The sequence below is a fragment of the Bombina bombina genome, chromosome 2 (genome assembly GCF_027579735.1).
Source record: "Bombina bombina isolate aBomBom1 chromosome 2, aBomBom1.pri, whole genome shotgun sequence".
Taxonomy (NCBI): domain Eukaryota; kingdom Metazoa; phylum Chordata; class Amphibia; order Anura; family Bombinatoridae; genus Bombina; species Bombina bombina.
The window spans coordinates 243,750,714-243,767,177 of NC_069500.1; the positions used below are offsets into that span (position 1 = coordinate 243,750,714).

Genomic DNA, 16,464 nt, shown 5'->3' on the forward strand with positions numbered 1-16,464 from the left:
AGAATTATCTTTGAAACCTCCAACATTGCCAGGGGGCTTCTTGTTCCCCCCTGATTGTTGATATAGGCTACAGTCGTGATATTGTCCGACTGAAATCTGATGAACCTGACCGCAGCTAGTTGAGACCAAGCCTGAAGAGCATTGAATATCGCTCTCAGTTCCAGAATGTTTATCGGAAGGAGGGTTTCCTCCTGAGTCCACGAACCCTGAGCATTCAGGGAGTTCCAGACTGCGTCCCAGCCCAGACGGCTGGCATCTGTCGTCACTGTAGTCCACTCTGGCCTGCGGAAACTCATTCCCCTGGACAGATGGACCAGAGATAACCACCAGAGAAGAGAATCCCTGGTCTCTTGAGCCAGATTTAGCAGAGGGGACAAATCTGTGTAGTCCCCATTCCACTGATTGAGCATGCAAAGTTGCAGTGGTCTGAGATGTAGGCGGGCAAACAGAACTATGTCCATTTGCCGCTACCATTAGGCCGATTACTTCCATACACTGAGCCACTGACGGCCGAGAAGGGGAATGAAGAGCACGGCAGGAAGTTAGAAGCTTTGATAACCTGACCTCTGTCAGAAAAAAATTAATTTCTACTGAATCTATCAGTGTTCCTAGGAAGGAAACTCTTGTGAGAGGGGAGAGAGAACTCTTTTCTTCGTTCACCTTCCACCCGTGAGACCTCAGAAAGGTCAGAACAATGTCCGTATGGGACTTGGCGATTTGAAAAGTCTACGCCTGTATCAGAATGTTGTCTAGGTAAGGAGCCACCGATATGCCCCGTGGCCTTAGAACAGCCAGAAGGAACCCTAGAACCTTTGTAAAGATTCTTGGTGCCGTGGCTAACCCGAAGGGAAGAGCCACAAACTGGTAATGCCTGTCTAAGAAGGCGAACCTAAGGAACTGATGATGATCTCTGTGAATCGGAATGTGGAGATAAGCATCCTTTAAGTCCACGGTAGTCATATATTGACCCTCCTGGATCATAGGTTCGGATAGTCTCCATCTTGAAGTATGGGACTCTGAGAAATTTGTTTAGGATCTTGAGATCCAAGATTGGTCTGAAAGTTCCCTCTTTTTTGGGAACTATAAACAGATTTGGATAGAAGCCCTGCCCCTGTTCCTCCCTTGGAACTGGGTGGATCACTCCCATAACAAGTAGGTCTTGAACACAACGTAAGAATGCCTCTCTCTTTATCTGGTTTAATTGTGAGAGATAAAATCTCCCCTTTGGAGATGAAGCTTTGAAGTCCAGAAGATATCCCTGGGAAACAATCTCTAATGCCCAGGGATCCTGGACATCTCTTGCCCAAGCCTGGGCTAAGAGAGAAAGTCTGCCCCCTACTAGATCCGGTCTTGGATCGGGGGCTACTCCTTCATGCTGTCTTATAGGCGGCAGCAGGTTTTTTGGCCTGCTTCCCCTTGTTCCAAGCCTGGTTCGGTCTCCAGACTGGTTTGGACTGGGCGAAATTTCCCTCTTGTTTTGCATTAGAGGAAGCTGAATCTAAGGCACTCTTGAGGTTTCGAAATGAACGAAAATTATTATTAATGGTCCTTAATTTATTGGACCCATCCTGAGGAAGGGCGGGACCTTTTCCTCCAGTAATATCAGAAATGATCTCCTTCAGGCCCAGCCCGAATAGGGTCTGTACTTTAAAGCGGATGTTAAGAAGCTTAGACTTTGAAGTAACATCTGCTGACCAGGACTTAAGCCATAGCGCCCTGCGTGCCAGAATGGCAAAACCTGAATTCTTAGCCGTTATTTTGGTTAGATGAAAAACGGCGTCAGAAATAAAGGAATTAGCTAACTTGAGAGCTTTTATCCTGTCTAAAATATCATCTAACAGGATCTCCACCTGTAGAGCCTCCTCAAGAGACTCGAACCAAAAAGCCGCTGCAGCAGTAACTGGGGCAATGCATGCAAGAGGCTGGAGAATAAAACCTTGATGGATAAAAAATTTCTTAAGGAGACCCTCCAATTTTTTATCCATAGGATCTAAGAAAGCACAACTGTCCTCGACGGGGATAGTTGTACGCTTAGCTAGGGTAGAAACAGCACCCTCCACCTTAGGGACTGTCTGCCACGAGTCCCATATAGCGACATCTATGGGAAACATCTTTTTAAAAGCAGGAGGGGGAGAGAACGGAACACCTGGTCTATCCCATTCCTTAGTAATAATTTCCGAAAACCTCTTAGGGACTGGAAAAACCATCAGTGTAAACAGGCACTGCAAAGTATTTGTCCATTTTACACAATTTCTCTGGAACTACAATGGGGTCACAGTCATCCAGAGTCGCTAAAACCTCCCTGAGCAATAAGCGGAGGTGTTCAAGCTTAAAGGCTGTCATTTCAGAATCGGACTGAAGTAACGTCTTCCCTGAATCTGAAGTCTCACCCTCAGATAGCAACTCCCTTGCCACGGCTTCGGAGCATTGTGAGGGTATATCGGACATAGCTACTAAAGCGTCAGAAAACTCTGTATTTGTACTAGCCCCAGAGCTGTCTCGCTTTCCTTGTAACCCTGGCAGTTTGGACAATACCTCTGTGAGGGTATTAGTCATAACTGCCGCCATGTCTTGTAAGGTAAACGCATTGGACACGCTAGATGTACTTGGCGTCACTTGAGCGGGAGTTATAGGTTCTGGCACGTGGGGAGAGCTAGATGGCATAACCTCCCTTTTGTCAGTCTGAGAAACCTCTGGTGATAAATCTTTAAATGCCATAATATGGTCTTTATAATTTATAGACATTTCAGTATATTTGGTACACATTCTAAGAGGGGGTTCCACAATGGCTTCTAAACATATTGAACAAGGAGTTTCCTCTATGTCAGACATGTTTAACAGACTATTAATGAGACCAGCAAGCTTGGAAAACACTTTAATAAATGTGAAACAGCAATTAAATAAAAACTGTACTGTGCCTTTAAGAGAAAAAAAACTATCACATAAATTGCAAAACAGTGTTAAAAAGTAGTAAACTCTTTTAAATTTTTACAGTGTGTATAAGGAACTAAAGCAGCATTGCACCCACTTGCAAATGGATGATTAACCCTTTAGGCCCCAAACCAGATTTGAAAAACGTTAAAAAACGTTAACAGTTAAACACCTTGCCACAGCTCTGCTGTGGCTCCTACCTGCCCTCAAATACGATTTAGGAAAGAAATAAGCCCTCTATAGTGGTCCTCAGATGCCAGAGGACTCCTTTAGGGAAGCTGGATGTCTCAGTCTGAATATGAACTGCGCATCTAGAGCGCGAAAATAGGCCCCTCCCACCATGCACTCGATGTCAGAGGGCCTTAAGAAAATACTCCTAGGAGTATCTGACTAGCCATGTGGAAACTAGGCCCCAAAAAAACGATTTATCACCCTCAGAGAAAAAACGTTCTTTCTATATAACATGTAAACGTTTTGTCACTAAGAAATATGAGTATTAACATGAATATTACCCTTTTTTATAAGCATGATCCCAGTCATTGTTAAATCACTGCATCAGGCTTACCTCATTTATACAAGGCTCTGTCAGCATTTTCTAGATCTTATCATCTCTCTAGAAATAAATATACTGAACATACCTCAAAGCACGTAAACTGCAAACCGTTCCCCCAACTGAAGTCTTTCCTATACTCTTCAGTTATGCGTGAGAACAGCAATGGACCTTAGTTACAAACCGCAAAGATCATCAACCTCCAGGCAGATTCTTCTTCTAATTTCTGCCTGAGAATAAAACAGTACAACGCCGGTACCGTTTAAAAATAACAAACTTTTGATTGAAGGTAAAACTACACTAAGTTACCACATATCTCTTGATACTTACTATCTTGTCGAGAGCTGCAAGAGAATGACTAGGGGTGGCAGTTAGGGGAGGAGCTATATAGACAGCTCTGCTGTGGGTGTCCTCTTGCAGCTTCCTGTTGGGAAGGAGAATATCCCACAAGTAATGGATGAACCCGTGGACTGGATACACCTTACAAGAGAAATAATAATATTACAATAACATGTAAATAATAACAACAATAAATAACAGCTGCAGCAGCTAGGGCTGGAAAGCTACAATTTAAAGGGTGGATTACTGGATGCAATTGGGTTGTAGGGTACCTATATAACTCATCAATCTAACATTTGTACTTAATACAAAGTAATATAATTTAATTCTGAAAATAATATTGAGGAAGGACTATCCCAGTAATCCTCTTTGAGAAAAATGGGGCATTTGCATTCTACTGACTCAACAGAAAATAGGGCTGGTCTTCATATTTTTCCAGGGCTGCTTATTATTCCCAGTCCAGCCCTGGCTAAGGTTGTTCCTCAGAGTACAGTGTGTTTTGAGCATAATTGTGCAAGAGGAGAACTAGTAGTATAACAGGCAATCTAGCAATTAGAATATTTTTTCAAAAGTTAGTGGAAAGTTCTTATTAAGGAACAGAAGCATCTCTGCATGTTCAGCTATAAGTCTGTTTCTGCTAACAGCAAGGACGTTTGACGCTAAGCTGAACAGTCTTTCACTTTTCACACTACTGCATGGGTTAGAAAAATATTTTTGGGCCATTAAATCTCAGATTATTAACTGCCCAGTACTTCAGGGGTTTGTCTGAATGACTGCTCTGATGTACAATAATACAAATAACAGCAATTTGTATTGGCAAAAATTTTTTAGTTAAGTCTCCACTCCAGCTTAAAATGAAATGTGAACATGCAGTTTGAAAAATGCCACAAGATGGCGTATGGGTAGGAATTGGAGGTATCGGTTTAAGTATCGGTGCATTTGCACGAGTACAAGTACTCATGCAAATACTTGGTATTAGGTGTTACTTAGTGTTCTCATGGGTGTTATTGTTGCTGTATGGTGGACTGTTATATTGTTGCTGACCTCTGCTTGTCTGACCACTCTGCCTGTTAACCCCTAAACTGCTGGATTTATATTGTATTGCTGAACCCTGCCTGCCTGACTAATCTGCTTGATTAACCCCTATTGCTATAGATTGCCTCATTGTTGATGAACCCTGCCTGTCCAACTACTCTGCTTGATTAACCCCTAATGTTCTGGATTGCCTCTCTGTTGCCAAACCCTGCCTGCCTGACCATCCTAGTGGTTTACCTCTGGACTGCTTTATCGTTGCGAAACCCTGTCTGCCTGACCATTCTAGTGGTTTACCTCTGGACTGCTTTACTGTTGCCAAACCCTGTCTGACCATTCTAGTGTTTTACCCCTGAATTGCCTTTCTCTGATTCTCTGCCTGTTTCCTCTGAAGACTATCCTGCCTGTGGTGAGTGCCGCTTACCTCATCTTGCGAACTTTCTCTGCTCTGGGATATTCCCTATCATTCCGGCTTGACACCGGGATAAGAAGACTACTGGCCAAGTTCGTTCTGATAGTGGAATATCCCACGAGCACTACAGAAACTGTAGTTAAATGCAAAGTTAGCAGAGGGCACACTTTAAAAATGAAATCCCCTGGAGCCAATAGAAATCCTATTACTCTACCTGCTTTTAGTGTATAGTATCTTACAATCGCCTTTATTTTTGTATACTTGTGTTGAGGGTAATACGTATTTATTTAGCATATTTTGACACAATCTCACCACTTTCAGTTTGCAAGATTAAACAGCATATGCAGTGTAGTTTTTTTTTTTTTTTAATTGTTACTGAAATATGTTTAATAGATATTAGCTTTGGTTTGGTTCTCTAGTTTATGAATTTAGATAATTGAAGCATTAAGAACATTAAAAAATGCATTTTACAATATAGCTTATTGCTAAAAAGTTTACCATTGTGACTGAACCATTGGTTTGTACAATACTTTTTTTTTTAATATAGTTTTTATTGAGAAATACAATTTAAAGGTAACAAAAATGTCAATAGTTATTGTACAATCATTGATCACATTACAGAAGTAAAATGGATTTAGTAAACATTAGAGCTCTTATGGTCATTTCTTCTTTAGTATCAGTTCATATGCGACTGATGTGAAAAGTCTTTTAAAGAACATTAAAGATCCATGCCGCTGGTTTAGCATTCTTTTTGTCATAGTCCGACTGTACCTAGTTTTAGCTGTTTGTTTTTCCCATTTTATATGCAGCGTAGTTTTATTACAATTTCTACTGTGCTCTTTAAATATTTTTTTTTTCTGCGTAATTATCATTTTTAATGTTTCCATAAAGTAAAATTTTTGGAGAACATTTTTTTTTACGATTTTTAATGCGATTAAAAAGCACAATTTTTTATTGCTTATTTTTATTTCAATACTTAATTTATTCACTTTATGTGATTTTTAAATTAGTATTTTAGTGAGTCCTGTTATAATGTATGCGTCGCCTTCACAAACATAAAATCAGGGAAAATGCTTTGTGATACACACTGTTCTCAATGTAAAAGCTGCCTTTAGTGACTTCATAGTACTGGCGAGATTTCTTAGATAATCGGGTCATTAGTAACAGCAGCTTCTGACGTCAGCGTCTATAATACTTTTTACTATATCACACAAATACCACCGTTAACCATAACTGTACCCAGTCACAGATTAGAGAGCCAATTTCATATACACCCATAGAATGCCCGCGGTCGGCCCTTTTTACAAAAAAACAACAATTACGCTTTGAATTTTGTACTTTTAAGTACAAATTTCTTCCTTTTTTTGCACATGCAGTGTACCTAAATGACATATTTTGCTGTGCATAGTTAATATGATTTATTCCTGTGTAATGTACATACAAATGTTATGTTTTTGATAAAATAAGATTTTTGGTGAACAATTTTGTGATGATTTCTGATGCACCTTAAAGGGACACTGAACCCAAAATTTTTCATTCGTAATTCAAATAGAGTATGCAGTTTTAAGCAACTTTCTAATTTACTCCTATTATCAAATTTTCTTCATTCACTTGGTATCTTTATTTGAAATGCAAGAATGTAAGTTTAGATGCTGGCCCATTTTTGGTGAACAACCTGGGTTGATCTTGCTGATTGGTAGATAAATTTATCCACCAATAAAAAAGTGCTGTCCACAGTGCTTAACAAAAAAAAGCTTGATGCCTTCTTTTTCAAATATAGATAGCAAGAGAATGAAGAAAAATTGATAATAGGAGTAAATTAGAAAGTTGCTTAAAATTTCATGCTCTATCTGAACCACGAAAGAAAAAAATTGGGTTCAGTGTCCCTTTAACAATACAATTTTTCCCTGCTTATTTTTGAGTGAATGGTTCAATTATTCCTTTTGTATGATATCTAAAATACATATTTTTTTTGTACACTTTTCATATGTAAATGCAGGCTACGCCCCTTAGCGAGACTTTAGATCATTCCACCAGGTAAATAGGACTGGCGAGCATTCTTTAATTTTCTCGTCACCTCAGAGAGCTTTAGATCATTCCACCAGGTAAATAGGACTGGCGAGCATTCTTTAATAATCTCGTCACCTCAGAGAGCTTTAGATCATCGGGGACATAGTGACAGACTTAGGATACTATTACCCTAAAGCTCTAGCAGCTCGTTTAGAAAGAAATAGCAATAGCTCTGCTTTAGAGTGGGGCAAGTGGGATATATTTACATAGACATGGAAGTCAAAATAAAACTTCTATGATTCATGCAATTTTAAGAGAATTTTCTTTCAGTTTGCTTCTATTATGAAATTTAGTTTAGACTCTTGGTACCCTTTGTTAAAAAAGCATACCTAGGTAGCCTCAGAAGAAGCAGTGCACTACTGGGAGCTAGCTGCTGATTGGTGGATAAACACATATACCTCTTGTCTTTGGCTCATTAGATGTGTTCAGCTAGGTCCCAGAAGTGCATTTATGTTCTCGGCCTGAATTTAAAAAGGGACATGAAACCAAAATTTTTTACTTTCATAATTCAGAGAGAATACAATTTTTAAAAAGTTTACTTAGTTGAAGAGATGTCTAGATAGGTATTGTGCACGTGTCTGGAGCAAATAATAGTGCTTCCATCTAGAGCTTTTGCTAATGTATAACATTGTTGCTTAACTGCTGCCACATAGTACTGCAGACACGGGCACACTCCTGAACTTACCTTCCTTCAACAAAAGATGACAAGAAAACAAAGAAAATTAAATAATAATAGTAAATTAGAAAGTAGTTTAAAAAAGAGATTATCTATCTTTTTAAACAATAAAGAATCTGGAGTAAACTGTCCCTTTAAAGGGACAGTCTACAATAGAATTGTTATTGTTTTAAAAGATAGATAATCCCTTTATTACCCATTCCCCAGTTTTGCATAACCAACAGAGTTATATTAATATACTTTTTACCTTTGTGATTACCTTGTATCTAGGAACCTTCTTCCAGCCCCCCGATCACTTGACTGTGACTGTTTATTATCTATTGTCTTAAATTTAGCATTGCTTTGTGCTAGATCATAAATAACCCCCTGTGCACACAGTGTTATCTATATGGCCCACGTGTACTTTCTGTCTCTTTGTGTTGAAAAGAGATTTAATAAGCATGTGATAAGAGGCAGCCCTCAAAGGCTTAGAAATTAGCATATGAGCCTACCTAGGTTTAGTTTAAACTAAGAATACTAAGAGAAAAAAGCAAATTTGATGATAAAAGTAAATTGGAAAGTTTATTAAAATGACATGTCCAATCTGAATAATGAAAGTTTAATTTTGACTAGACTGTCCCTTTAAGTATAGTCTATAAAAACAATGTCTAAACACAGCTAGCAGAAGAAAATACACTCCCAGTGGGAGGTATCAAAGATAAGCAATAAAATGATAATTTCCAATTGTTATCTCTTAAGTTTTGGGGATTTGGCATACAAGCAGATATAAGATAAGGAAGCGTTTATTTGTACAGAAAGTTATTACATAAGGAGATCTGATTTCCCTGTAAGCTCAATCCATTTCGTTGATTTTTGGTGTCAGATAGCAAATCCAGATATTTCATATACAAAATAAAACCTAAAGAAGCTAATTTTTATACTTATCAACTGGTATAACAAGTCATTGGAAACTCATTAAGGGAAAAACAATTGTATAGTGCACTGTCCCTTTAAGCTCAGTAATACTTTATCATATGTTACATAAATAGTATTTTTCTTTGCTACAAAAAACATTACCTTGGATATTTTTTTCAGCCCAACATTAGCTAATTTTCATATTTCATTCAATTAAAGGGCCATAATACCCAAATGTTTAAACACTTGAAAGTGATGCAGCATAGCTGTAAAAAGCTGATTAGAAAATATCACCTGAACATCTCTATGTAAAAAAGGAAGATATTTTACCTCAAAAGTTCCTCAGTAGCCACATCCCATTGTAAAGGACTTCTAAGCAGCATTTTAGTGTGTCTGTCCTGGGACATATGAAGGGACTAGCATCGTGCACTCTCATATTATTTCACCAATCAGGTAAAGGAAGCTTACTATGAAATCTCATGAGAGTTAAGTCAAATCTCATGAGATCACAGTAAGAGTTCATGACCTCAGCATTGCTGATGCTGATTGGCTGCTGTTCATTTCTTCATTTTTTTTAATTTTTTTACCTGCAGCTGGGAGCAGCTGAGTATAACTTTTTACACAGAACTTACTCTGCTGAGCTGAGGAAATTGTGAGGTAAAATATCTTCCTTATTTACATAGAGATGCTCAGGTGATATTTTCCTGTCAGCTTTTTACAGTTATACTGCATCAGTTTCAAGTGATTTAGCATATGAGTATTATGTCCCTTTAATGTCCCAGTTATTGCTTTAACTGCTGTGGTTTCCACATTAACAATATCTTTTCCCGCTAATAGCCCATTTTATTCTTTACAGCAAGAGGCACAAATCATTGCATTTTCTGTTTGTTTCTTTAGTCCTGGTTGTGATAATTAATATTATTTTATTATTTTACAGAAAAAAACTGGGAGCCATAGCGTCAGTGAGCCGCAAGGAGCCCATGGTGTAGGCCCAAGCAAGGTATTTTACACTAAATAGGCTTACCATAATTTTTAGAGGTGAAACTGGGACCACCTGGTGCGGTGCCAGTGAGGGTGTGGTCAGAAGCGTGGTCAAGGGGGCGTGGCAATTACCGGTCCTTTTAAAGTAGTAGCTTCTATGTGTGTAATTTTTTGTGGATACTCTACCCTTCCTCAGTCAAACAAGTGAATCACACAGTTTAAATAGACCATAACACCACCCCCTAGTGAAAAAGGCACCATTACGTTGTCATGGCAAATAAATCATTAATCTAAATCTAAGATTCTAAATAATGCCAAACATCAAGCATAATTATCACTTTCATAATTATCAATTTCACAATTTAATATCTGCAGTGTAATATGTGTTTTATGTGTCTAATTAAGGAACAGAGCCAAATACTGATAAGGCATAAATACAACATTGAATGAAAGTAAAAAAGAAACACGTACCTGCTAAAGCTGTTTAAGAGGCTACTCTATACCATAATGCAGGAAGATTATAACCAAAATGCTATCCTGCATGAAGTAAAGCAAGATCCAGGCCAAAAATCCTGCTTGTCTGTACTTCCTAGTCATACCCATATGATTCCCCTAAAGGTGTATTACCGGCAATGTCACCAGGGGTTGGGGGGGGTTTAAATTCTTAGAAAAATAAACCAAGTAGTACTACAAAATTAAAAAAACCTATGCTGCTCACTCAGCCTGTATTACTAAATGTAAACTTTGAAGGACACGAACGTTAAGCTAAGCAGGGCTGTATGTAACAAAGTACCAGCATCCAACTATGCTGGAGAGCCACAGTCCAGTCATTTTGAATAATGTGTCTGGGTTTCAGGTGGGCTGAAACCCGGACACATGATTTGAAACCTGGAGGTGGCAACCCTACTGGGACAGAATGAACAACTGGGTGGGACACTGGGACAGAGCCTCCAAACCGGGACAATCCCAGTAAAAGTGGGACTTCTGGTAAGCCTAACACTAAACATCTATTTGTCTCTTTAATTGTCTATCTCTCCAGTAATGTTACGCCTTGCTTTAAAATGTGACATATCAGTGTAGGATTCTTGTAGTGAACTGAAATTAGTAGCACTAGTGGCTGTAGATAATGAGGATGTGAAATTCCAATGTTTGCTTTCATACATCTTTTAAAGAAACAGTAAACATTTTTTTCTATAAGATTTCTGTATATGCAAAAGCACAAGCACAACAGAAATGTGATTCTAACACGTGCATGGATGTGCGACTACATAACGTAAAGGCCGCACACAGTATGAGCTCTTTTTTCTCTCTCTGGTGTCTGCCGGAGGTACAGCCAATCAGAATGCTTACCAGCCACCCAATGATAGAAAGCAGCTGCGTACCTGCTTCTCTGCTGTTGCAGTCTTCCTACTAAATAACAGCTTGTAAAGCAGGGAAGTGAAAGTATGTGCTGTATATACTGCGATGTTATAAATTCATTGCATGTTTCAAAAAAATTACTTTTTCTGTATTTTTTTTATGATATAAAGGGTAAATATTTCCTAAACAAGGATAATTTATTTGAAATATTAACTGTTAAACCATTAAAGAGATTTTGTACAAAAATATGTCATGTATATGACATGGATATAAGTCATATTCTTATTACTAACATAGCCTTAAAGGGATAGAAACGTTAAAATTTAAATGTGCATATGTACATTTTAACTTAAAGAAACGTATTACTGTTTTTCAGTGACATACGCACATATCCTGTGAGGGCTTTTGCACCAGTATTGAATCTCAGGGAGCTGGGGTTGGTGTGTATTGTGCCTATGGACAATCAGTGTGTTATATAAGCCACTGCTGACTCTCTTGAGAAATCATGATGATGTTTGAAAAACGGTGGGGTCCTCACAGCATGGGCGAGATTACATATACGGCGCAGGTCTCAGCACAAGCGTTGCAACCCGTGCCGCCCGTAATTTCACCTTGCATATCTGGGTATTACATATAGGGTGCCGGCAGTTCATAAAGTGCCGTATGTCGGATAAACTAGCGATGTCCAGAAATGACCGTAAATACACATTTCTGGAGCCGCTAGTGACTTATGGCACTTTAGAAACTGCCAGCGCCAAAGAAAATTTAAAAAAAAAGTCAAATCTCCCATAAACGTCAACCCACCTCCCAAAAATGAACCCGACACGTAAAACCCCTGTATCCGCTATCAAACCCACATCGGAACTAATAAAAGTATTAACCCCAAAGCCGACAACCCCCCCCACAACGCAATATGCCTAATTAAACTATTAACCCCTATATCCGCCATCAAACCCACATCGCAACTAATAATTATTAACCCCTATATCTGCCAACCCCAGCATCGCAAACTACCTACTGTATTAACTTCTAATCCGCCATAACCCACATCACAAAGTCCCTATTAAAACTATTAACCCCTAAACTGCCATTAACCCACATTGCAAACTACCTATTCAAACTATTAACCCCTAAACCGCCACCCCCCACAACGCAAATAAATAATTAAATTACTAAGCCCCTATATATATATATATATATATATATAAATAAATAACAAAAAACTCTGCAATATACTTTCTTTCTTTATTTTGTCCCCTTTTCCTGTTATTTCATTCTGAAATTGTGAGCTTTTCGGTTCCTATTAGAAATGGAAGTGCAGAACACTGTTATATTCCACATAGTGATTGGCTGCACACTCTAGTGACCTATTTATAACGGTCCCTAATTGGCCACAACAGAGAAGGTAACCTAAGTTACAACATGGCCCATTTATCAAGCTCTGTATGAAGACTCACCAGAAACAGCAGTTATGAAGCAGCGGTCTAAAGACAGCTGCTCCATAACCCTGTCCGCCTGCTCTGAGCAGGCGCACAGGAATCGCCACATTTCAACCCGATGGAGTGTGATCGGGTTGATTGACAACAGCTAAGGAAAGTTTAAAAAATACATCTACATGTTATTCTCAGACTAATCTTTTATTTGAATGCATCATTCTATCTAGCATTTATTTAGTGTTTAAAGGGACAGTACACCGGAAAATTGTTTTTATATGAATGTAATTTTCAATGACATGTTATAACAGCTGCAGAGTATAACATTTATGAGAAATTGCATTTTTCGGTTCATTTGTGTATATGAAGTAGCTGGTTTTGTGCTTTTAAACCACAGCCTATTAAATTGGGTTGAGCTTCAGGTAATATCATTATGTTATCACTTTGTGTACACACACTTGCTTCCTTATCTTATATTTGTCTAGAAAACCAAAGCTCAATACTTAGAGAGCACAATGGAAAATTATCATTTTATTACTTAACTATCATGCCCCCCACTGAGAGTGTAATCTCTTCTGCTGGCTGTGTTTACTTAGGTTTATCAGTAGCTTAGACTCCAGTATAGAAACTTTCAGTATAGGTTGGGAAACCACAAGCTAAATCAGCTATTTCAAATGCCAAAGTAGGGGTAAAGGAGCTACTTGTAAACAATTTAAAACACTCCAGCAGGTAAAATTAATCGTTGGGAACAATTTAAAGGGGAGAAAAATGTGGGTGAACTGTCCCTTTAATGTCCCTTTAAGGCTTATAAAATATTAATCTGTGGCCATCTCACTGCTTTAACCTATTTATATTGCACTTAATGAATAAATAATCTGGCATTCCAAGATGACAACATATGTCCATTAATTAGTAGAGCTGAACAATAATTTGAAATAAGGTGAACTAATTTAATGGTAATCAATACTGGTAGTAGCTGCTATTAGTTGTAGGTTTCCAACCATATGATGATGTTGGAACATACATAAAATGCTTCTCTTTGTTTACAGTGTGACATTTCTTGAGACATGAAAAAGATTGCCACAGATGCTATCTTTGAACAGCTGAGATCAGCCTTATCTGATCACAGACTATGTAGACAAACAAAGTGCTGTTGTACTACCTGGGAGTCTGTTCTCTAAAGGCTCTGAGGGCCAGTAGAGCAACCTCAGCAGGTCCACCTACAATAAACTCTGAGACAAAGCTTTCCCTAGCTTTAAAGAGACATTGTACACTATATATTTCTTTGCATAAATGTTCTGTAGATGATCTATTTATATAGCCCCTCTCAGAGTGTTTTTGTAACAATTAATAGTTTTGCTTATTTTTTATAACTTCATGCTGATTTTCAGACTCCTAACCAAGCCCCAAAGTATCAGATGTAGACTGAAGTCTACAGAGTAAGGTTTTATAGTGGATTCTTAGATCAGTATCTGTGCATATTCTTCTTTACATGCTGTTATATGAAAATTGTGTATATAGTCGCTTTAATACACAGCATACAGATACCTCTAGGAAGAAAAAAAGTCTGAAATATTCTCTGGTAGTGAAGGGGTTAACTGACTTTTCAACTATGTTCATGGAGGCATTATCCCTTCAGGATTTTTATCCTTTGAGTGGGCCATTAGAAGTGGGGAGAAAGTTATTGTGTCTTTTTGCAGCCTGTGCACAGTGTGCAAAGGGGAGAGGTGCAGTTTCCAAGGAGCTGTGCCAGGTCACTTTCTCTGATGCCATGGCACATTTTGCTGGCACCCTCTCACTAAATTCATGTTCTGAGTTGAGCTCTGAATGTGTAAAAAGGCACTAACTTGCAAATTCAGAGAAGCTGACACCTTTGAGGTTTGGGGATGCCATAGAAATTAATAGGGGTGCATAGCACCTAAAAGAACCACCACTAATAGCATTTTATGCTTTCAACTACTTTGCATGAAAACCATTAGAATTGTAAGGTTCTCCATGCACTGTGTTTTAGTTTTTTTGCCAAGTAAAGATATGTGATTTTGTATTGCTTTTCTGTATGATGCATTATTTTGTATTTACATGACATCTCAGTATAATGTCAGTACTTGTGGGAAGGGAAAATCCCTAACAGCACAGTAATTATAATATAATCCACTGTTCAGTAAATTATTTACTAATTTGGAGAAGAAATACAGGTATTTTTTAACAAGATTATCAGGTTTACTTCTGGTTTTCCCCTTGCTCACATGATAGTAGCAAGTAGCCATTGTGTTTCCTCTTGAGTTTAGCTTGGCTAGTCCTAGATACCAGATTTTTAAATTAACATTATTAATTGTTTCTAGGGTTATTCGTCCAGTAGTTAATGAAGAGTACATGTCAGAAAGCCATCAGCCAATACTAAGTCAATCCCATGGGTAGATCAGAAACAGTGGTAGTTTATAAAGCTTTATTCTGAATAGACAATTTATACAGTTAACTATGGGTGTCTTCTTTTCAAGGGACAGTTGGCTAATCAAGTGATAAATCTGTGTATGTTCCTGACATCTAACCTACTGTGGTCTTTACACCATCTAGAAACTGTATTGGGAAATGCATAGACGGTATATGTTTGTGGGTGCTCCTGTAAAACATTGACATCACTGGATTTGGAAGGTCAATGAGTGTTTAATCAACTTGTGTCTGTGGATCAGCTTCTCCCAGAGTAAATAAGACAAAGAAGTAATGCTTTCTTACTCTTCTATCACACGTTTTCTCTTCTTTAGTTTTGCCTATAGTATGACCTCGATGATTTTGTCTCCAATTAATTTTGCATTAGAACTAAGACTTGATGTCCAGATTCAGTTTGCTCAATCTCAGATTAATTGCATATGTTTATCCTAAGAGTGCTGTACTGAAGCAGAGATAAATAGAAAGATAGATAGATAGACAGATAAGATATAAGATAAGACATAAGATAGATAGATAGACAGATAAGATATAAGATAAGACATAAGATAGATAGATATAAGATAAGAGATATATATATATATATATATATATATATATATATATATATATATATATATATATATATATATATATATATATAAAAGATTAGATAGATACATAGATAGATATAATTAGGCTTTACTTTTTACATTTACAGCCAATATAAATAAAAAAAAAAAAAAAAAAAATATATATATATATATATATATATATATATATGTTTAGTCAGCAGGATTGAGTGTATCATTATGCAAAAATCTGTGAAAATGCGTTTGACATACAAACAAGTTATTCAAGACTATATTTTGGTTAAAGTTCAAATATTTTGGGAGGAGTTCATACAAGCCCACAAATAAATCATGCCATGTGTCTTTTCCTACTTTAGTTCACTCTTTAAAGCCCAGTATCATACTAACCTGGTAGGAGAGCTCTTTAAACTGCTTTTCAGTTTCAGATGTAAAATTGCAACTATTAGGGATTTTAAACAGCAAATACATACTAGACATACAGGGAGTGCAGAATTATTAGGCAAATGAGTATTTTGACCACATCATCCTCTTTATGCATGTTGTCTTACTCCAAGCTGTATAGGCTCGAAAGCCTACTACCAATTAAGCATATTAGGTGATGTGCATCTCTGTAATGAGAAGGGGTGTGGTCTAATGACATCAACACCCTATATCAGGTGTGCATAATTATTAGGCAACTTCCTTTCCTTTGGCAAAATGGGTCAAAAGAAGGACTTGACAGGCTCAGAAAAGTAAAAAATAGTGAGATATCTTGCAGAGGGATGCAGCAC

The 16,464-nt window shown here is 37.7% G+C and overlaps 1 protein-coding gene across 1 annotated transcript in view; it reads left to right on the top strand.

Annotated features, from left to right (window-relative positions):
* The window catches only part of CAST (calpastatin), a 364,012-nt gene that overhangs the window by 161,837 nt on the left and 185,711 nt on the right, over positions 1-16,464 (top strand). Inside the window, exon 4 of the mRNA XM_053701507.1 lies at positions 9,842-9,904. Within this exon, the coding sequence (XP_053557482.1) occupies positions 9,842-9,904 (63 nt within the window). The remainder of the gene's footprint in view (positions 1-9,841; positions 9,905-16,464) is intronic.